The sequence below is a fragment of the Siniperca chuatsi genome, linkage group LG3 (genome assembly GCF_020085105.1).
Source record: "Siniperca chuatsi isolate FFG_IHB_CAS linkage group LG3, ASM2008510v1, whole genome shotgun sequence".
Taxonomy (NCBI): Eukaryota; Metazoa; Chordata; class Actinopteri; order Centrarchiformes; family Sinipercidae; genus Siniperca; species Siniperca chuatsi.
In genome coordinates this window covers 15,186,929-15,206,498 of record NC_058044.1, presented here as the reverse complement: position 1 = coordinate 15,206,498, position 19,570 = coordinate 15,186,929, and the positions used below count along the sequence as shown (strand labels likewise).

At 38.5% G+C, this 19,570-nt stretch overlaps 2 protein-coding genes across 3 annotated transcripts in view; one reads left to right on the top strand and one right to left on the bottom strand.

Annotated features, from left to right (window-relative positions):
* Positions 1–5,326, bottom strand: part of dlc1 (DLC1 Rho GTPase activating protein) — a 93,279-nt gene extending 87,953 nt beyond the window's left edge. Inside the window, exons 1-2 of the mRNA XM_044191014.1 lie at positions 5,186–5,326; positions 4,509–4,697 (exon numbers count right to left, since the gene is read on the bottom strand). The gene's annotated coding sequence lies outside the window, so the exon portion shown is untranslated. The remainder of the gene's footprint in view (positions 1–4,508; positions 4,698–5,185) is intronic.
* Positions 5,327–6,977: 1,651 nt separating this feature from the next.
* LOC122873819 (choline transporter-like protein 1) lies at positions 6,978–16,711 on the top strand. 2 transcript variants are annotated; one of them, XM_044191006.1, is made up of 16 exons: positions 6,978–7,294; positions 7,559–7,645; positions 8,213–8,355; positions 9,517–9,653; positions 9,886–9,979; positions 10,602–10,771; positions 11,414–11,503; positions 11,647–11,789; positions 12,084–12,270; positions 13,251–13,419; positions 13,553–13,709; positions 13,859–13,942; positions 14,047–14,184; positions 14,263–14,499; positions 15,943–16,017; positions 16,188–16,711. In XM_044191006.1, exons 1-16 carry the CDS (start codon positions 7,271–7,273, stop codon positions 16,209–16,211), a joined length of 1,959 nt encoding a protein of 652 aa, XP_044046941.1. In that variant the 5' UTR covers positions 6,978–7,270; the 3' UTR covers positions 16,212–16,711. The 2 variants fall into 2 exon arrangements, with proteins under 2 accessions (XP_044046941.1, XP_044046942.1); XM_044191007.1 differs by having other exon boundaries at positions 7,003–7,063.
* Positions 16,712–19,570: the final 2,859 nt, after the last annotated feature.

Below are 19,570 nucleotides of genomic sequence, written 5' to 3'. Positions count from 1 at the left end.
CTATCCACTCATTACCTCCTGTGGACATCCAACACGAGCCTATAATTTAAAATGCTAGGCCTCCCCCATGACAATCCAACCATCCTGCACAGCCACAGGGCAACTGGTCTACGTCACAATTTGATCCACCAGTGACACTGTGCAAACACATGTCCAATCAACAACATGTGTGAGACTAGATGCCCATCAGCAACGTCTCTGTATGTGCGTTTGTGTGAGCTGCAAGAGTACTGAAGCATTAAAATTGGAGCATTAAAATAAAATGTAGCTTGAACAAGTCTAAGAGTCTACAGCCACTCTAGCGGCTCTGTGAGGCACAGCTGCTTTGCAGCTGCTTTAAGAAAAATGCAAGCATGCTAACATGCTCACAATGGCTAACATGCTGATGTTTATCAGGTAAAATGTTTACCATGTTCACCATCTAAGCTAAACATGCTAGCATGTTAACATTAACGAATTAGCACTAAACACAAGATACAGCTGAGGCTGATGGGGATTATGTCATTATATTATGTATGATGATATATTCTATTATCATTGTGCAGGTGTTTGGTCATAAACCACAGTACTGGACAAAATTAAATGTTGATGGTGGTACTGAATCTGAACCAAAGTGGTGGACCAACCAACCAACCGACATCATGAGTCATGCCACTAGCATGGCTAAAAACAATTTACTCTCAGCACAACTTTACACTTATTGTACAAAAGCTAACTATAAATGAATATGTACCGTATAGGAGAGTTATTTCAGAGTTCAGGTTTCAGAGTATCGTTACAGGTCAGACTCTGTCTAAGTCCCATATCACAGACGATGTGCATTCTCACAGGCATGCAGCATCATTTGTCACATGTGTAGAGAAATCACATACATGGTTAAGAAAGACCTATTCATGATTCACCCTGTAATCCCCCACTGTTCAACCTCTCGACTTCTTAAGTGGAGCAGTGAGGGCCCAAAGGAAACAGCCTCACATTCCTTACTGATATAGTTTATTATTGGAAAAATAAGCTAGTCTAAATCATGGGCATTGAAGAACACAGTGTTTGCCCATTTAGGAAAATGTAGGTGACGCTTGTGGAGAAAAAAAAAATCCTGTCCCTCCTATAACTGAGTCATTTTGAGTCCTTGCATACACAAAGACTGCTTTGAGAAGATTTTGTTGTACCCTTTTTAAGGCGTCTTTAAATAACCATTTTCTGCTGTACTTGCCTAGTAGTTATGTGAAGTTGTAAAAACGGATCTTGGGTTCATTTACACAAAAAAGAAAACTAAACAAAATGCCAGAATCTCATCTGAAGATCTAAAATTAACATCAACAAACCACACCGAGATCCTTGCAATCCTTTCCTGTCACTTGCTATGCCCTGTGGTTAGCAACTCCTTTTCAAAAGCCTAGAGTCATGCCGATTTAAATAACTGCGTATGAGGCCTGGGTGGGAACTTGAGCAATTGCAATATTCGTGAATGAAACATACCAATGTAGATGATGCAACTTACAGTAAGAGCATTTAGAAAGCCAGTTGTGGGCTCCATTGCTGTCTTAATTAAAACACTGTCTTTGATTTGATTGTCTCGTGTGGGTCTAAATGCAAGAAGTCGTCGTGGGAGAAACTGAGGGCCCCCCTCTGGCCACTGATCATGGGTTATAATGTGGCTGCTACCGTGGGAACAGGAAGTACAAGTTATTGAGGATACAGACCATAACAATCTCCAGGCTAAAATTATCTATCTAATCTTCTTGTGAGATGATCTCTGTGTGTGTGTGTGTTTAAGAGACATACTGTATGTGTGTGTATGGTTGTGCTTCTGTATGACTGCTGTAGAATACTGTAACATGTTGTTTGCTTTGTCAAATCAAATGATACAAACTTGTCATCTGGGCTTTAAATTTTTATGATGGCAATTGAAAACACGGTCTTACACACTAATAAAAGTCCCATTAGTGTTCACTGTGTACCATCTGTTCTTCGTTTTTTAGTACTCTGGCATGGTTAAAAGGCCTTGATGACCAGCACTGTCACAGTGAAGGGGACATTGTCATTTTAGAAGTCACTGCTTTTACTAGAAAACAAACATCCTGCATCACAGACACTATTTGTGTGGAATAGCATTTGGTGAAACATATTAGGGTACTTCACATCAGCAAATATAATCACGTAAATACAAAACCACCAGCACCATTCACAGGGGAGGAACATCATTGGCTCCAATTATTTTGCCCAAATCTTGTATATTCAAAACACACAATACCACGCACACCAGTAACCTGTTAATATTGATTGGAATATCCAATTTTTATGTTGCTGCTTGTAAACATGATATGCCATTTATATATTTTGCATAAGCCCTTATCCTGCTTTTAAGACACCTGAAATTAATATACCTAGTATATACAGGCTTATTAGAAAATAGGATAATAATTTACATGCAAACAGCCTATTCCAAACAAGACCTTGACGATGCCACGAAATGGAGACTTCAATGTCCCAGTAAAACAGTGTTTCTTTAACCGTGACCTCGTCCTTGACAAGCAGGGATAAAAAGGAAAGAAAACCATCGCAATTTTTAAAGAACTCTTGCCTCTTCACTTCTCCTTCTTGCAGCCTCACCTCATGGCTCTCTCCCTCTCTTTCTCTTGTATGTTGATGTGTAATCTGTCCTCTTTCCAGGACCTTTTGCCTGTCCATCATGGAGGAGGGAAATTGACTTGACTCTCCTTCCAAATCAATCAGCCTTTATCTTCTCAAAAGATATTGGTTTGCAGTTTAGATTGTAACATCCCAACATCTTGTTTTACTGAGAAAAAAAGGATTCTGTTTCTTAAGAGAGAATTAAGAGAGGTTATGTGAATCAGTTTTACATTGTACAAGTAAATACAGTATATGTTCTGCTCAGACAATCTACCTGCATCTCAGACAGACAGTGCCATATGGATCAAGGCAGGGCTAGTTGGCAACAACAGCTGGATTTCATTGGTGTACTCTGACACAAACAAATGCCCTATAACCTTATAAACACCTGCACCTAAGCACATTCTCACACTTCTGTAGCATTAAAATGTGTGCAGGAATGCACACAGCCTACAGATACACATAACACTCACGTGTACATTAGCATTAAATGTGGTAAATGTTTCACAGGCTGATATTACAAACATATGGCCTTCTAGTATACTTAAAATGGTTTACCAAGCAGATGTTGTTCTTGACCAAATTCAGATTTGTGCTTATTTAGCCAACACGTATTCACAATACTTTTCTTCAGATATTCCACATCAATGAGAAAGCAACGGTCAGTACTTGATTTCACTGGCTCATCTTGGAAGATGCACTTGCTTTAACAAAACAAGTCAAGTGATTCACAAAAAATCTATTGTCAAACTGAAAAGTGAGTAATTTATCACCATCTTCAATCCATTTTTGCAACAACAAAAAAAACAGTATTTTACAGTTATTTGCCTTTTGGAATTCATCACATCTTCCAAAGCTTGACATTTTCTAATGGCTTGAATCTTGAAAGCATCTGAGGACAGAGACCCATAATATTTATCCTCTTGTCTTGTTGTTTATGAGGAACGATTCTTGAGCTTGGACCAGACCCTGTGAGAGCCAGGATGTTGACGTACTACACTCCCCCCAACCCAGGAGTCTGCTGAACATATGCTGTGCTGGCATTGACTCTTCCAGTAGAGATCCAGGAAAACGTGTTGTCCTTAGACACCGTTGCCACAGCAGCATCAGCAGGAAATACTTGAGACCAAGAGTAAGGAGATGAGGGGCCAGGAGGTGTTTCATCATATGATGAGAGAGACCTCTGAACAGTTATATTTCCACTCCATGTTAGTTTGCATTTTGGTTCAAAATGTAACCTCCCTACATCTGCCCTTGTTCTCTCACATACATACTGACACAATAAGAGCTATTATCAGGTATGAAGAAAATGTACATGTGTGTCCGTCTGTAATACAGTGTTTTAAAAAGGGATTATGTATAAGGTCTAAGGCTGCAGGAATTTTGCACCAGTCAGGGACGTAACTGATAAGATTGCCACAGTTTAAATATGTACCTTCCCTTCCAGTCTTCTACGCAATGCAGTAGAAACGTTTATAGTGCAATAAGAGCAAAATGAAAATAAGATGCAAGGCACCTCTTCTTCAGGAAACTTTTTGACATTCCAGCCCACTCAGGAAGAGTACAGTTCAGGAAACCTTCACTATGAGAAGAAGAAACCTAACAGCAGGTAGGGGTGATGCCTTCTTGAAAAAGATGCTACTTCAAACATCTGACTCTTGCCAGGAGATAGCAATGGTAACGTTTTTCAAATAGTATATCCAACTAACTGCAAGCATGGTGCAAAGAACACAAATCAAGCGTCTTTGGGCAAAAACTGATGTTCCTAACTCAGAAATAATGATGCAGAAGGAGGCATTTTTCAGAAATAAGAAATAAGATGCTTAAAGATACAAAACAGAAACAGGATTCAACTGGGATTCCAAATCACCAACCTTTGCTTGGACTTGTAAATATGTGTGCCTCTCGAAAGCTCCTTCCACATGCAGTTAGGTTGCACAGTGAGTGCGGAGGCCGTCCTTCAGCTGGAGGGGCCTGCAGCAGTCTCTTTGTCAGCAGGCATCCCCACTCAAGTGTCGCTGAGCAAGATGAAGTCCTGTAGTCCCCCCAACAGCATGGGCTACCTGGGAGTGTCTCTAATCAATAAATTGGCATTTTGATGGAAGAAACTGGTTGTAATAACATGACACAGACTGCTGGGGGCACAAAACCTAACCCTTAACAATGTGGGGAGCTGTTATACATGTAGATAAGCAACCTTCTGGCATTATAAGTTTAGATTAGTATATGTAGCTAGCTTATTTTGAACACATTGTCAGCCCATTTAACACACTGAAAGAAAAAGAAAAAATGCAGAACTGTAAGATAAAAGTGGCCTAAATTGTGTGCTCCACGTTGGTGCCACTCTAACTTACTGTCAAGTCTCCCTTCTGCCTTTTCAATGTGAAACTAATTTAACGGCTAAATGCGTCATGAGGCAGAAGAGGCAGGTAAAACCTTCAAGTGTTGATTTTCCGAAGGGAAAAGCAGACTGTTCGTACATGAAGAAATATAGCTAACAGTAACCAACTGTTACAAAAAATCTCATAACCTGAAGCACACCATTACTAACCTTTGTGGATGAAATGGCAGTCGCAAGGTGGCACAGTTAGCAAACTGGCCGTACTACGGAGCCCCCTAAAGGTCACGGCGAGAATTTTTTTGAGGACTACTTTCACATTCCCTCAATATGTTTTGGATTCTGCCGCAATACCTCGCAATACGTTTCTTCTTCCATTCCTTCAGAGCCATGTCTATTTCCGCTCAGCTGCTCCCAGCGCAACGCAACAGTTTATCAGTTCATTGAACTTTACTTTGAACTGGGCGTTAAGTATGCTGATAAAGACAGTAGGCTACTACTGCTCAATAGGCATGCTTTGTTATGTAATTAGTGAAAGTAAAATGAAAATAATTCTTATATTAAGAAGTCTCTCCAGAAGAAAGCAGTACGGTAATCTGCAGGATGCTGTCGGTTTCATTCGTGAACAGTTACTGTATCTGTACATACTGAACCCCAGAGGGGGTTCACCGAGGAAAAGGAGACGTCCAGAGGCGGAATTACAGATGTGCAGTTGAATCTACCTCATAAAGCTAATCTGCTGTATTTGCACGAGTCAAAAAAAGCAACAAACAGGAAGGCGACTGAAATGCTGCATAGAGTCTGTGGTTCAGTCACAGAAAGAGCAGACAGCGCTGAACCACTTGCAGAGATACATTAGGAATGCAGACCAACGCAAGATGGAAAGCTTTTTGCGTTTTTGCACAGGGTCCTCTGTTCTTTGCACAAAACAAATTAAAGTAACCTTCAATGCTGAAACAGGTTTTGGTAGAAGGCCTGTTGTTATAAGTGTGGAGCAATAACTGATGTTCCTTATACATACAGCTCCTACCCAGAAGTTTGATAATGTTCTGTTTGAAACTTCTTTGCAATTGACATCATATAAGGTGAAGTGTCCATAAACAATGCTGAATGCAATAACTTGAGAATCTCCTCATACCTGCCATTACAAATAGACGTGGAGCTCTGAAGGAATGGAAGAAGAAAAGTATTGCGAGGGAATGCAAAAGTAGTCCTAAAAAAACCTCGCCATGACTCCGTACAATTCCCCTAGATAAAGTTAATTCTAGTCAACTAAGTTTTAGTCGTCTTTATAGTATTATTTTCAGAGACAAGCCTGGCCACACCATTGGTTATGTTCAACCCCAATTCTTCACAGTTAACAGTTACTTCATTACTCCAGTAAACGGCGCCAAATTCTACACGTGTGTTTTATCTACAAGCCTGAAGTCTACCGACCATTATAATGCTTTCATGGCACCTTGTAACTTTCTAAATCCTGCATGGACTTCACGTTAGAAGGGAATCAACAACAATAATAATAATAACAAAACACATTTTGGGTATGCTGTGTTTCGATTGATTTACATGTTGTTCTTTACATGCACAGGAATTTTGTGTAAGCCTTAACGCTCTCTACAATGTATATGTAGCCTATTACAGATACTGCACTATAATCATCAAATTAATTAAAGGAGTTGCTGTAAGCCTTCATATTGCATAATACAGCATCATAATAGGCTTCGATTATCACAGTATACCGATTTACTTATTTAAAAGGTCAGTACATTACACATCAACATACTCCCATGAATACAAAGTTATTTATGAGGCAACCAAGGACGTCTATGATTATTGAGATGTTCTTTCAACAAAGTCTCTGTTTCTTCTGTGGCATCACAGAGATACTCAAGTGGCAAAAAATCTAACAAAAATATAAATGCAAATTAAAGCTTTGATGACAACAGCTATGTTGCATCTGGGCTATTGCAGGATTTATTTGCGCGATACTTCGGATTCTGATAGCTCGTGAAGGCAGCATAAGAAATTGGACTTGTTCTTCCGCGTTTACCTGCAGCTCTGAACCAGGGACATAGGGAGTTTCACAAATAGGTGTGTGTTACTGAATTGAACAGGACATACAATAAGCTGCTTATTTGTGTCGTTATATGGGTTGTAGGTAGAACGAGAAGAGAAGAGAAGAGAAGAGAAAGGGAAATGAGCTGAAAAGGCTGACAAAGTTTAACCCGAAGAAAAGCAAAGGCACTTAAAGTTTTGTTTTCGTTGAAGTTAGCTGAAATTGTCGTGTCCTCGTTCACAATGGGATGTTTTAATAGTACAGAGGTAAGTCCGCTAAAACACGATGGGAGTTATGGCTGCTTTAAAACTTGAAAACTGTTACACTAATTCGCAGAGGAGTTTGAGACAACGTGTGGAACGACAACGTCACACACAGCAGTAGCAGCAGTTTGTTTTACAGCAACAACACTGATTTGTTTGCTGCTTTTGGAGCAGGAGGGTAGCTACTGCACCGCAGGAGTCCCAACAAAACAGGATTAAGGATATCTGTGTCATTTTTTTTATCATCTATTATTTATGCCTTGGCAGAGCAAACGTGACTGGAAACCGCTGGAGGAGCGCAGCTGCACGGACATCCCATGGCTCGTCATATTCACATTGTTTTGTATTGGGATGGTAAGTCTTTAGCTGAATATGCGTACACACTGAGTTGCCATTTTATAAGGTCCCTGTAAATGGCCCTTGAATGCAAACAGCTGCTAACCTTTGCATAGCAGCCCTGCAATAAATTCAGGTTTGGTTGCAACTGATTCAGAGAAGTGCTGGTTGAACTTTCAAGTAATTTTGGAGGCTGCAGTTTGTATTGCTTTAGAATTACATTGTGTTATACTAGAGGTGTTTATAGTATTCAGTCCACCCTCACTGATATGAATGGGGGTGGACAAGTATTTGAAACATGGACATTATCACCTTAATGAAGGTAGGTTTTATTGCAGGACTGCTGGATTAGACTGCATTAGTTTTAGTTACTGTAGGTTTTCCATAGAACTGGAACCAAAGTGCAGTTTACAAACATCTCAATTTATAAAAATTAAAATAATGTTTTCACTCTAGATTTTATAGAAAATAAGCTACTAAAGATGAGTTCATGCTGCTATCTGATTATTAACGTATTAAATCTTTGTATTTCATGTTATCCTGCAGATAGTTAACATGATCTACTCTAATCTGTGTCATCTGCAGGCCTGTATTTGTGGCTTTTCCATCGCCACAGGAGCTGCCTCCAGGCTTATCTCAGGATATGACAGTTATGGCAACACCTGTGGTCAGAATAACACCAAGATCGAGGGAGTACCCCTCAGTGGCCGTGACATGAAAGAAAACAAGTTAGTCTGATTTGTAACAAATGACTTAACATGTGACATAAGGGTTTATTTACATCAAATTGATCTTTTTATTTTATTGTTGCATTAAATCTCTGCTGTCCCTTAAGTATTTTTATTTGCTCTGTTTTCCTGATTAGATCGCTTACAGTGACAGAACATTTAGTTATAGATTCAGAACATTAAAGCAGACATTTTGAGACCTCTTTTGCCCTCTGTGGTTGAGTGTTGGTGGCACAGAAGAAGGCATTCAGCATTGCTTGTGTGCATGCAAGGATTGCATCATGTAATCCTAATGTAATTTGCCACAATCAACTGGTTACTGCATTTGTAAACACTTCAGTTTACCTCCCGTTCTGGCTTAAATAGTAAGTAATGTTCAGCTGTCAAGACCATGAACTAATTACCTTACACATTCCAAATAGCAGCATAATGGTTCACTCTTACACAAAAGTTGTAGAAGAACAGAAGACGAGTCAGACAAGTGTCGTAACATGTTATTGAGCAAAATGCTCCGTGTTTTCTCTGTCCAGGACAGTCCGATGTTTGGTCTGCTAGAGCAACTTCATTTGCATAAACCGAAGAGAATAAGATGCCATCAGTCTGAAGGTTAATGTAGATTAATATCACCAACAGAGAGCTACACTGACTCATGGTCGCACTGTGTTCTGAAACTTAAGTTCTTCACATATCTGAATGATTAGCATATTTTAAGAGCATATCTCGCTTTTTATAATTTCTCACAAAGAAAGTCTTGGTTATTGTTATATTTTTTATCAGCCGCACAGAATTGTCACAACTTGTCCTCTTGTCATAATTTATGTCAGAAGTCGTTGATTATATTCCTCCTTTTGGGCAGTAGCTTTCCATCAGCATGTAGGCCCAGTCTTTCTGAAACAATGGGTCATGCGTTATTGATGGGCTGATTGCCCATGGAGGCTTTGAATAAAAGGCGTTTCTGCTACAAAGAAGGATCTGTGCAACAGAGTAGCAAATGTCACCATCTTTCACTTTCTGCTCAGACAGAACAGTCCCAACTGGCATAGTAATAACCAAATACACTGATATTTAGTTCAAGTGTTTCTTATTTTGGAGGGAAGGGTGTGGCAGCACTTTATATTGAACAGTTTATTCATCTGAAATTTCAATTTTTCTCCCTATCAGGTATGTTTTCTTTCTAGACCCTTGCAACCTTGACTTAATTAACAGAAAGATCAAGTCCATTGCCCTGTGTGTCTCCAAATGTCCTTCTACTGAGCTGAAGACATACAGCGATTTAAAGCAGTTTGCTCTGAATAATGGTGAGAAAACTGCACAAGCCAAAATGTTTTAGAGAAAACGTTGTTCTCTCTGTTTAACTTAGTTTCAGTTTACTAATATTTACATGTATTTATGATAAATGTTGGACATAAATGGGATATACATTGAATATCAGTATAAATGCTTGCAGACTTGTTCTTGGTTTTTGTTAAGGTTTTAAATATTTTAATGAAACTGAACATGTAATCTAATTTTTGGTTTTCTTGCTGATAGGATCTCATCTCTGCTCCTATGATATTTCTCCTACAAGATACACAAGCCATTCAGACAGATCCACTAAATGTCCCAAACTCCCTGTTCCACCAAGGTAATCAAGCATATTCTTTAGGTTTTAATTAGATATCAACTCATAAACAAGAAAGTCACTTATCACTGGATGAGACTACATTCTTACCGGCGCCAGTTTCCCCCTTTTTTTTAATGCCATTATTGTTATTGTTTTGAAAAGGGCTGGTCAAGGGTTTAGTGAAGCTGATGTAGGTACAATATGTTTAAACCAGGACAGCAAGTGACAGAGATGTGTATGTCTCTGGTGTTATAGGGTGAACTGGTATCTTTTTAGCATTCCTGTATTTTCCTTTTTTTAAAATTATTATTATTTTTAAAATAAATGTACTTTATGAAAAAAGTTAACAGTGGAGACAGGATAGAGGGGTAAAGAGATGGGGAGAGGGATAATCACAGGTCCAGTGAGTTCAAACCTACATCACGCATACAGGAAGTTGAACATTCATTCATTCATTCATTCATTCAGTCATTTATTTATTTCAGTGGTTAATTCCAAAACAAAATTTTACACAAATATGCACTGTAGGACCAAATAAATACTATAGATATAGATAGTCTGCCATAGTCCATAGTCCTCTGCTTCAAGGACTATTCATTAAAAATAAATTAACACACGTTCTTCATCTTTTTCATGTTTGTAGTAAGTCTGTCCCACTGTTGCACCGCTGTGTTCCTGTGGATATCGGCTGCTATGCTGAATTCGCCCAGGCATTCATCACATTCGTCAGTGACAACACTGTGCTGCGCCGGGTCATTGCAGGGGTGATGGCCAGCAAGGAGATTATCATGGGTCTTTGTGTGCTGGCTTTAGGTATAACACATGGTTGCATCCGGCTTACAATATGCATGTGGATATTTTAGGTGAATAATGATTTTTTATTTATTTTTTTATTCAGTGCCAAACTACTGGTATGTTTTTTTTATTTCCTGCTGCTCCCACTGCACAAGCGTAATCGCTCATGAGAATTCAGTCGGAAGGCAACTTTCAGAAGGGAAGCTATTTTTGTCTTTAAAATAACAGGAAATGTCTGAGTGGTTACAGCCATTGTATCTACTGAAGTTGAGCCCACAAGCATTAATTTAAGGTCTGCTCTAACTCCTCCCATTGGGACAACACAAAAAAGACAGAACTGTTTTAGACATCTTTTTATATCCTTTTTTTTTGTTCTGTCTGGTTTGGTTGTATTGATTGTCAGGGATACATGATTTATAGCAGGACAGGGTTTCCCTACATGGGACGTCTGGGCTTTTCTCATTCACTTGCTGTTTAAATGAAATGGCTTAATTACTTTGCATAGTTCAGTGTGTTTTATTTATGTTTAAGTTAAAGCAATATTTGATCAAACCTTACAATGAACAGATACCATCAAATCAGCACTTTTCTGCAGCTTGCTGTAACTTTTTCCATGTAAGCAGTGTTTGATATACTAATGATGTACTGTGTTTTTCTTAGTACTGTCCCTGATCATGATGGTTGTCATTCGTTACATCTCCAAAGTACTGGTGTGGATTATAACAGTTCTGGTAATCATCGGCTCTATAGGTAACTTTCAAAAGCAACATTATTATTATTATCATTATTTATTCTGGCACTCTCAATTACGTTATGCTGATAAAGGACAACAGTACAGGATGTTTTTGCATTCAGGTTATATTTGAACTCTTTTCTGCTCTGATCTTTTGCAGGTGGGACAGGCGTCCTCTGGTGGCTCTATGTGGACCACAGGACTGCCCTTAATAAAGACACCTTATCTGTATTTGGGAAAGAAGTGGCCTCAGACAATGTTAAGGCCCTGCTTGTCTATGCAATTAGTGCTACAGTTTTCACGGTATGTCTGCGTGCACAGGTACTGTATGTGTGCATGCATTCGGTGACAGTGCGTATCCTGTGTCACTAGAGAGTAATACAGGTTTTCATGGTTTCACAAAGTACATAAAATACACAAATTTAGTACTAAATAAAAAACGCAGCCTGTGGGATTTAGACACGGTTAGATAGGGCAGTTAAAAGTATGTGTTTTCCTGATATGACAGGAAAGGTCTCTGTGTTTAAATGTAATTCCACCTCCATAGCTCATTTCAATGATTTCATTAGATCACTCAGTCTTTATGTAACCCTCCAGGTAGTTCTCCTGATAGTGATGTTCTTCATGAGGAAGCGTGTGGCTCTCACCATCTCCCTCTTCCATGTGGCTGGTAAAGTGTTCATCCACCTTCCCCTGCTGGTCCTGCAGCCTTTCTGGACCTTCCTCTGCCTCATGCTCTTCTGGGTCTACTGGATCGCTGTGCTTCTCTCTCTCGGGACTTCAGGTGAGGACAAAGGCTAGCGGGGAGCTCCAGCATTGGTAGTTAATTTTTGTGGATGTTTCTAGCATCAGGAGTATTAGTGGTACCATTCCCAAACAAGTAGAATATTAAGTTTGTTACTTGTGATATTTTGTCTTGGTTTTGTGGCATGACTAAACTCCCACATTTGGAATCTTGTGCCAGTCTCGTGATGTGGGAGGATGGAGTCAAAGAACAACTTCTCTCTTCATCTCCCACTTCTCTTTTCTACAGTTGATTTTTAATTCCAGCAAAGTAGTATTTAAAACAAAAGGCCAGCTCAAGACATAACATTTTTTTGCTTTGTGTTTACTATTTTTGTGTGTATTGTGGTATGTATGGAAATGTAGGTAATCATATTAATGCTTACAATTACAAATGCAGTGAAATTGAAATTTAGTTGCTCACAGTGAACTCAGTGAACTGAGTACTGTGAATGTCATCATAATGCATTTGTATTGAAATATATAGTGAAGCTTTCCTACAGCATTTCTTTTAGTTATATCAGTTAAATGAAATTCTTGACTTGTTTGACCTTCTTCCCTTCAGAAGGGTGAAAAATATTGTGTAGCCATGCGAAGAGAATATGTTGCACAATGTAATTGTGAGAAAATGCCACAGAGTACAAGTAGTGAATTTATAAAATATGGCACATGTTGATGTGCATCTCAGACAGCTGGTCCCCAGTTAATTTGGGACTTCACTCCAAAGCAACACCAAATGATAGAGGAGTGTTTTCCACGAAGAACAGTGGTGACCAGGTAGTCAGTCAGCTAAGTTGCTTGATGCAGTCGTACATTAATTACAAGTAAAAGTCAGACAATTTATTGCACTTGTTTCCAGGTTGGTTGCTCAAAAATATCAAGGAAATGTAGAGGAAGGCTACAGTAGATGCACTCGTGTAAAATGACACTGACTGAACTGTATAACATCTGACCCAAACTCACGCTCGTATTCCCCCACAGGGACACCAATAAAGAACAACTCTACAGGTGTGGTTGAATATCAAATACAAGGGCCGCTTCAGTACTTGGTGTGGTATCACGCTGTGGGTCTCATCTGGATCAGTGAGTTCATTCTTGCCTTCCAGCAGATGACCATTGCTGGAGCCGTGGTCACCTACTACTTCACAAGGTAGGAAAGAAGTAACAGAAAATAATCTGTATTTTATCACATGGAAGGCTTAATGTTGTCTTTGCTGTCATGTTTATTTGATAAATCACTTTTTAGGCTATATAATTTCAAATGTGTCTCCCTGTATCTTAAGGAATAAGTCCCAGATGCCAGCAACTCCCATCCTCTCCTCCATGGCACGTACCATCCGCTACCATCTGGGTACTCTGGCCAAAGGCTCCTTCATCATCACGCTTGTTAAGATCCCTCGTCTCATCCTAACATATATCCACAGCCAGCTCAAAGGAAAGGTGAGCTGTGAAATTATGCAGTGTATTTTAAAAATGCTACAAAATCAAAAACTCCATTATGGCCTCATGTTGAGCCTGTAAGTGGCCATTCTCAGTACATTTAATACAAACATTTTAATGAAGTTTGTGAATTTCTTTATTTTTCATAGGAAAACGCCTGCGCTCGTTGCATGCTGAAAGCTTGTGTCTGCTGTTTGTGGTGTCTTGAGAAGTGTCTCGCATACTTAAATCAAGTAAGTCATTTCAGGTTGGTGAAGGAAGAAAATCTACTTGACTGTACAGTGGAGACAAGATCCCAAGTATTTACATTGTATATGACTGTATTGCGTTATTTCAGAATGCTTACACTGCTACAGCCATCAACAGCACCAGTTTCTGCACCTCTGCCCGTGACGCTTTCCTTATCCTGGTGGAGAATGCGCTCCGAGTGGCCGCCATCAACACTGTGGGCGACTTTGTCCTCTTCTTGGGAAAGGTACCACTCAAACAAATTTGGAGTTTTTTCATGCGAGATACTAACTACTACTAACTAGTCTTATATCTACACTGTCAGGTGATTGTGGTCTCCTGCACAGCTTTTGCCGGAGTCCTGGCTCTGAACTACCAAAGGGACTACACCGTGTGGGTCCTGCCTCTCCTCATCGTCTGTCTGTTTGCCTTCCTGGTGGCTCACTGCTTCCTTTCTGTCTTTGAGAATGTGGTCGACGTTCTCTTCCTCTGCTTCGCTGTGGACTCAAAGTATAACGATGGCAGCCCTGGACACGAGTACTACATGGACAAGGCCTTAATGGTGAGAGGATAGTGTGTATAAAGGGGATACAAAGGCTAACAACTGTTGTAACAAACAATGATTTCTTCAGAGGGTGTTTTTTCTGCCCCAGTGATTGGAGCTTTAGAAGCATTTTGTGCTTTCACGGGCTCATTGGGCCTCATGCAAGAACCACTCATACAAACAGATTCATTCTTAAGTGGTACGTACGAGTGATTTAAGAGAATTTGTGAATCAGTGCTCCAGACCTGTCATACGAGTCATGTACAGACAGTCTGCCTTTCTTCACAGGGCAAAACACACTTGTTTAGACTTTAGAATCATAATGCCTTGGAGTTTCAATATAATACTAAAATGTACAAAAAAAAGAAGAAAAAAAGTATCAGTATCACCCTGTTTTGCACCCACCAGTGTAACATCACGTACTGTAGCCAATAATATTATCTCGTCTAATATCTCTGTGATTGTCACATCCCCTTGACCATATTAGTCATGGACCGCTTTGCTTTAGAAGGACATTTTGTAGCATTTAACTTCATGTCAAACCATTCACTCTTTATCTCTGTCACAGTATAGCTCTGCTCTGATAACACATCATTGGCAGTTGTACTATTAATATTTTCCAATTGTTTTGGGTCTCCTAATACCACTACCGAATTTGTCTGCTAATTTCCTAAAGCAGACTTGGACCTCTGTGGTGTGAATTCTTCTTATGGTAACATTTTTGTGAATGAAACTTGCCCTCAAATGGAGTGAAACAGGTAGCTTTATAGCAATTTTAGGTGTGTCGACTATACTAATGATTAAATCTCACAAACACGCACTTCCTCGTGAACAGGTGGCATTCATCGGGCTGAAACAAGCGATTTACGACAAGTTTGTTAAGAGAGTTTGGTGAATCCGACTTGAAACACTCGCATGACCAAACCTCAGAAAAAATTCAGAGAGGGTTAGGATATAAAAATGTTCTTGCAAGAGGCTCTTTTTTTAGTTGTCTGTTTTTATTTAGTTATTGATTTATTTTGACCCAGTAGTTTGTTTGAGGTTGGCATTTTCTTTTACTCTGTTGTGCAAGTGCCTATATTTTCAACAGCATCAGGCTACATGCCCAATTTCTAACAATGAAAGCTGTCCATATTTCTAATCCAGAGCTCAGAGGAAAGACATAGGTCATAGGCTCCCAGTGAATCATGTACAGTGACCCTGGAGGACATTTTGTTTAAATTTATGTATGAATATTTGGCAACTCGTAGAAAAAACAGGGTGGACTCCAAAAAAGGGATTCCTAGTTGCAATTTTTGATTTCTTGGACATTTATGACTCAAGCCCCAATGCTTTCTGATTCTTTATCATAACCCTTTTATTCTTAACAATGTACAAAAACCATATTCTTTTAAATAAAATAAGTAAGTAAGTAAGTAATAAGTAAAATAACTTCTATAACTCTGTCTTTCCCTTTCCCAGGAATTTGTTGAGAACAGTAAGAAAATGGGTTGGTACAAGCCAAGTGATGGAGATGGACGAGAGATGAAATCCATGGTGAGTTGGAAAATCTTAGTAGTCTTCTCACCAGTATGCTCTATGTAATCTGTTTCAGCTGGAAAGCAAACACAGAACATTCTTTTGAAATGCTACAAAAAATACATAGTGAACTGGGATTCTAATACTAAGCATTTTGTGGTTGTGAATTATGTATGTATTTCTTGCAGGCGCGTGGAGGAACGCTTGCTTGACCAAGCGTCGGAAAGACTGCCAAAACCACTAAAAATACACCAAAGCTTAACTCACAGTTTACCAGCATTTCACTCCAGGGACATCAGTAAGATAACAATGCACTTCATACAGAAGCTACACATAGTTTTAGTAAAAGATGCATTGGGTTTTATTTTTTATTTTAGAGAAAGAAGGACTGCAAATATCATAAGTTTGACATTAATAGCTGTAATATGACAAAAGCTCATTCGGGTTTGTGTTTTGTTATTAATAAGATAGGTTTGCTAGTTTTGTCATCCTATGTAACTTGAGTTTTTTCTTTTATCACATTTTAAATAATATGAACAATTTAACATGGTTTAACATGTTTTGTTTTCCTTGTTACATAATTATTGTTAGCTATAGTGTGGTGTACATTTTGAAAAGGATACCTAACTATGTTTTGTCAAAGGCTGTTCAAGTTGTTTTATTACTTTTATTACTCAAATTTTATACTTAAATAAATTAAAACAGAGTTTTATTGGTTGATCTTTTGTCCACATCTATAAGGAAAATAATAGATCAAACATAATCATCTGTGTTTCCGTTCTAGCCACTTCACTTCAACTGAGATATCAGAGCATGTATGTATGGTCAGTATGCTACAGAGTATTAAATCCTGGCAATTATACTGTACATCACCCACTTCTGGTCAGCAGGGGGCAGCAAATGAATTGAAAAGTACAAACCTTCAGATTTACAGTAGCTGTAACAGGAGGTGCAAATACAGCGTATACTACTTAATAGAAAAATGGAACACTAATTTGATATTTTTGCTGAGTTTAGGATGTTCTACAAACGTGTTGAGGATATCACTGTCAAGTCTTTGTTCCTAAATCTCAGGGTCCATTGACATAAAATATAAAAGCAGGAGACAGAAGCAAGACAAAAGCTTTAAACTTAATGTAAAGAAACACATGGAAAGCAGCATTTAAGCTGCATCAGAATGATCCATATGCTTAAATAAAAAATCATGGCAAGGATTTCCAATTTATGTGGAAAAAGTACAAGTAATAATTCCAAACTGCAACCCAAGTTACCCAGCCCAAGAGATTTCAGGCAGTGTTAACAAAATGAATGATGTTAAATTTCATTATACTTCTTTGCTCCAAAGAAGTGTATATACTTTTTAGATTATACTTTGCTCCAAAAGTTCATCTGTGGAGTCCAACTTTAACCACCTGGGGGCAGCAAATCCTGTAAAATAAATGACATTTCCATTGTGTATCCACAGTAGATGTCATGCCCTTCAAAAATAATGAGAAAAAAATTACATTTTAACATCATACCAGGACTAACAAGTTTAGAGTTCTCTGAATCCACATAAGAAAAGTAAATGATTTTGCCATTTTGATTCCTCAACACTTTTTGGACTTCATTCCATATTTCATGACCTAATTTAGATTTGATTTAGAAAAGATGGAACCTAGTTGGTAACTTGATGAAATGTATTTGTATTGTTACAACTGAACCAAATATGTCTATATACTATTTTGTGTTGACAATACCTGTATTTTGTAGGTATCTCTAAAACATATTTTTTGCCACATATTTTAAATGTATGTTATCTCTTTTTTGTACATGTTAAAAAAACATTCTGAAGTAAATACCAAATATGGAATATAGTTTTTTATAAATTTATAAGTAAATTATTGAAGTTACGATACCTTGTAGATTATAAATGTTTCAGGTCACCATGGAGGTAGACTGACCTGCCATAAATCTGATTCCCCATGAGTGTATCCACAATCTACTGATGTATAGATTACTGCCTCATCCCCTCCAGTTACTTTCCAGTCCAGCATTGACCACACAAGAATCAAGCCACTAAGCAGTTAGAGGTTATTGATGGGAACGTTCTATCTACGCACCGCTGTCCGCCTCCATAAAACACAGGAATCCAGAGGAAAACAGCTCGATGGCTTGTAGTGAGTCACACCAAAGTGATTTCTGGAGTACTTACAGAACACTAACCATTACTGGAAGCCTTTTGTCATTGGATAGAAAGACAGGAAAACACATTCTGCTGGAGGCCGCCTCAGCAGGAAGCAGCAAGATTTGAGCCTGAATGGGAATGTTTTTTTTAAATTGATTCTGATTATGTCGTTTATTACAGTGAACAAAGCAGGCAGGCTTGGATATTTGTGAGTTAATGGCTGGGGTTTATTTACCCAAATTAATCAAATCAAATCCAAAATCAAAACCTATTTTGAAATAACACTAAAGAGATCAGATTTCTTTAAATGATGTGATTATTTGCAGCATACTGTAAAATCTGCAGGCATATTTATTGTAGCTTCTCAGAATAAATTTTAAGTGAATACCACATATATTTTATCAGACATTTTTGATATTTTAAAACCTCTATCTCAAAACATTCTGAAGTGCATGTGCATTTTATTTATTCACTTTGTAGGTACTGTATATCATAATATAGTTTTCTCAGTTCAGGCTGTGTATGAAATAATCATATTTTGGTAAATAGCTTACAACCATTAATCCTGTTCTCTCCCATGCTTATATGGATGTCTATTGTTTGTGCTGACTCAGGCACAGTAACATGAGCCGTGTGTGTGTGTGTGTGTGTCTTTTGACCAACAGTGACTTAACCATTTAAATGAGTACATACTGCCTCCTCATCAGCTTGCCCTGGAAGCTCAATTCAGGCCTTTTCAATGCTGCTTACATTTAGTACACAACCAAGACTTCAACAATGACAAGAGACATGCAAACAGAGAGTAAAGCTGTTTTAAAAAAACAAACAAATAGAAAGTAATGACTGTGATCATAATTATGATAATAAGAGAAAAAGAACACACCCATACACATCACATTATGTTTAATTCAGTTTTTTGTTTCTCAAGCCACAGATGCAGAAAAGATCATCATCACACCTACCCGATGTATTTTATAGTAGGCTGGGTGATATGGTGGAAATATGGTATTGATGTATGGTATTAATACTTTTTTTTTGCAAAAAAGTTCTGCACACAGAACTCATTGCCTACCAGTATATCATGATATGGCAAATGCATACAATAGCACATATAAAGCATTTAAACTGATGCTGAGGTTCAAAGATAGTTCTTGACCTTGACCTTGGAGTGGAGACAACAATCTCACCACAAGGTTCATTCAGTAGTTGATGAGCAAGAAGTCCTTAAAGTGCTCAAATTGTTGATGAAATTTGTACATCTACATTTCAGCGACAACTGTGCAAACTGGCCTGTTTCCGTAGCTCCGTCTCGTCGTCTTACTTCGTACTTCTATTCCTGTGTGCAATGACGTGAAAGTGAGCTGCTGTAACAAAGGAGTTTCCCCTCGGGGATCAATAAAGTAT

What these genes read in the sequence shown, in the direction of transcription:
- LOC122873819 (XM_044191006.1), top strand. Translation starts at nt 7,271, where the DNA reads ATGGGATGTTTTAATAGTACAGAG. An exon ending in TCTCTCTCTCGGGACTTCAG is followed by an intron (nt 12,271 to 13,250) that starts GTGAGGACAAAG and finishes ATTCCCCCACAG; the next exon opens with GGACACCAATAAAGAACAAC. An exon ending in GTCACCTACTACTTCACAAG is followed by an intron (nt 13,420 to 13,552) that starts GTAGGAAAGAAG and finishes CTGTATCTTAAG; the next exon opens with GAATAAGTCCCAGATGCCAG.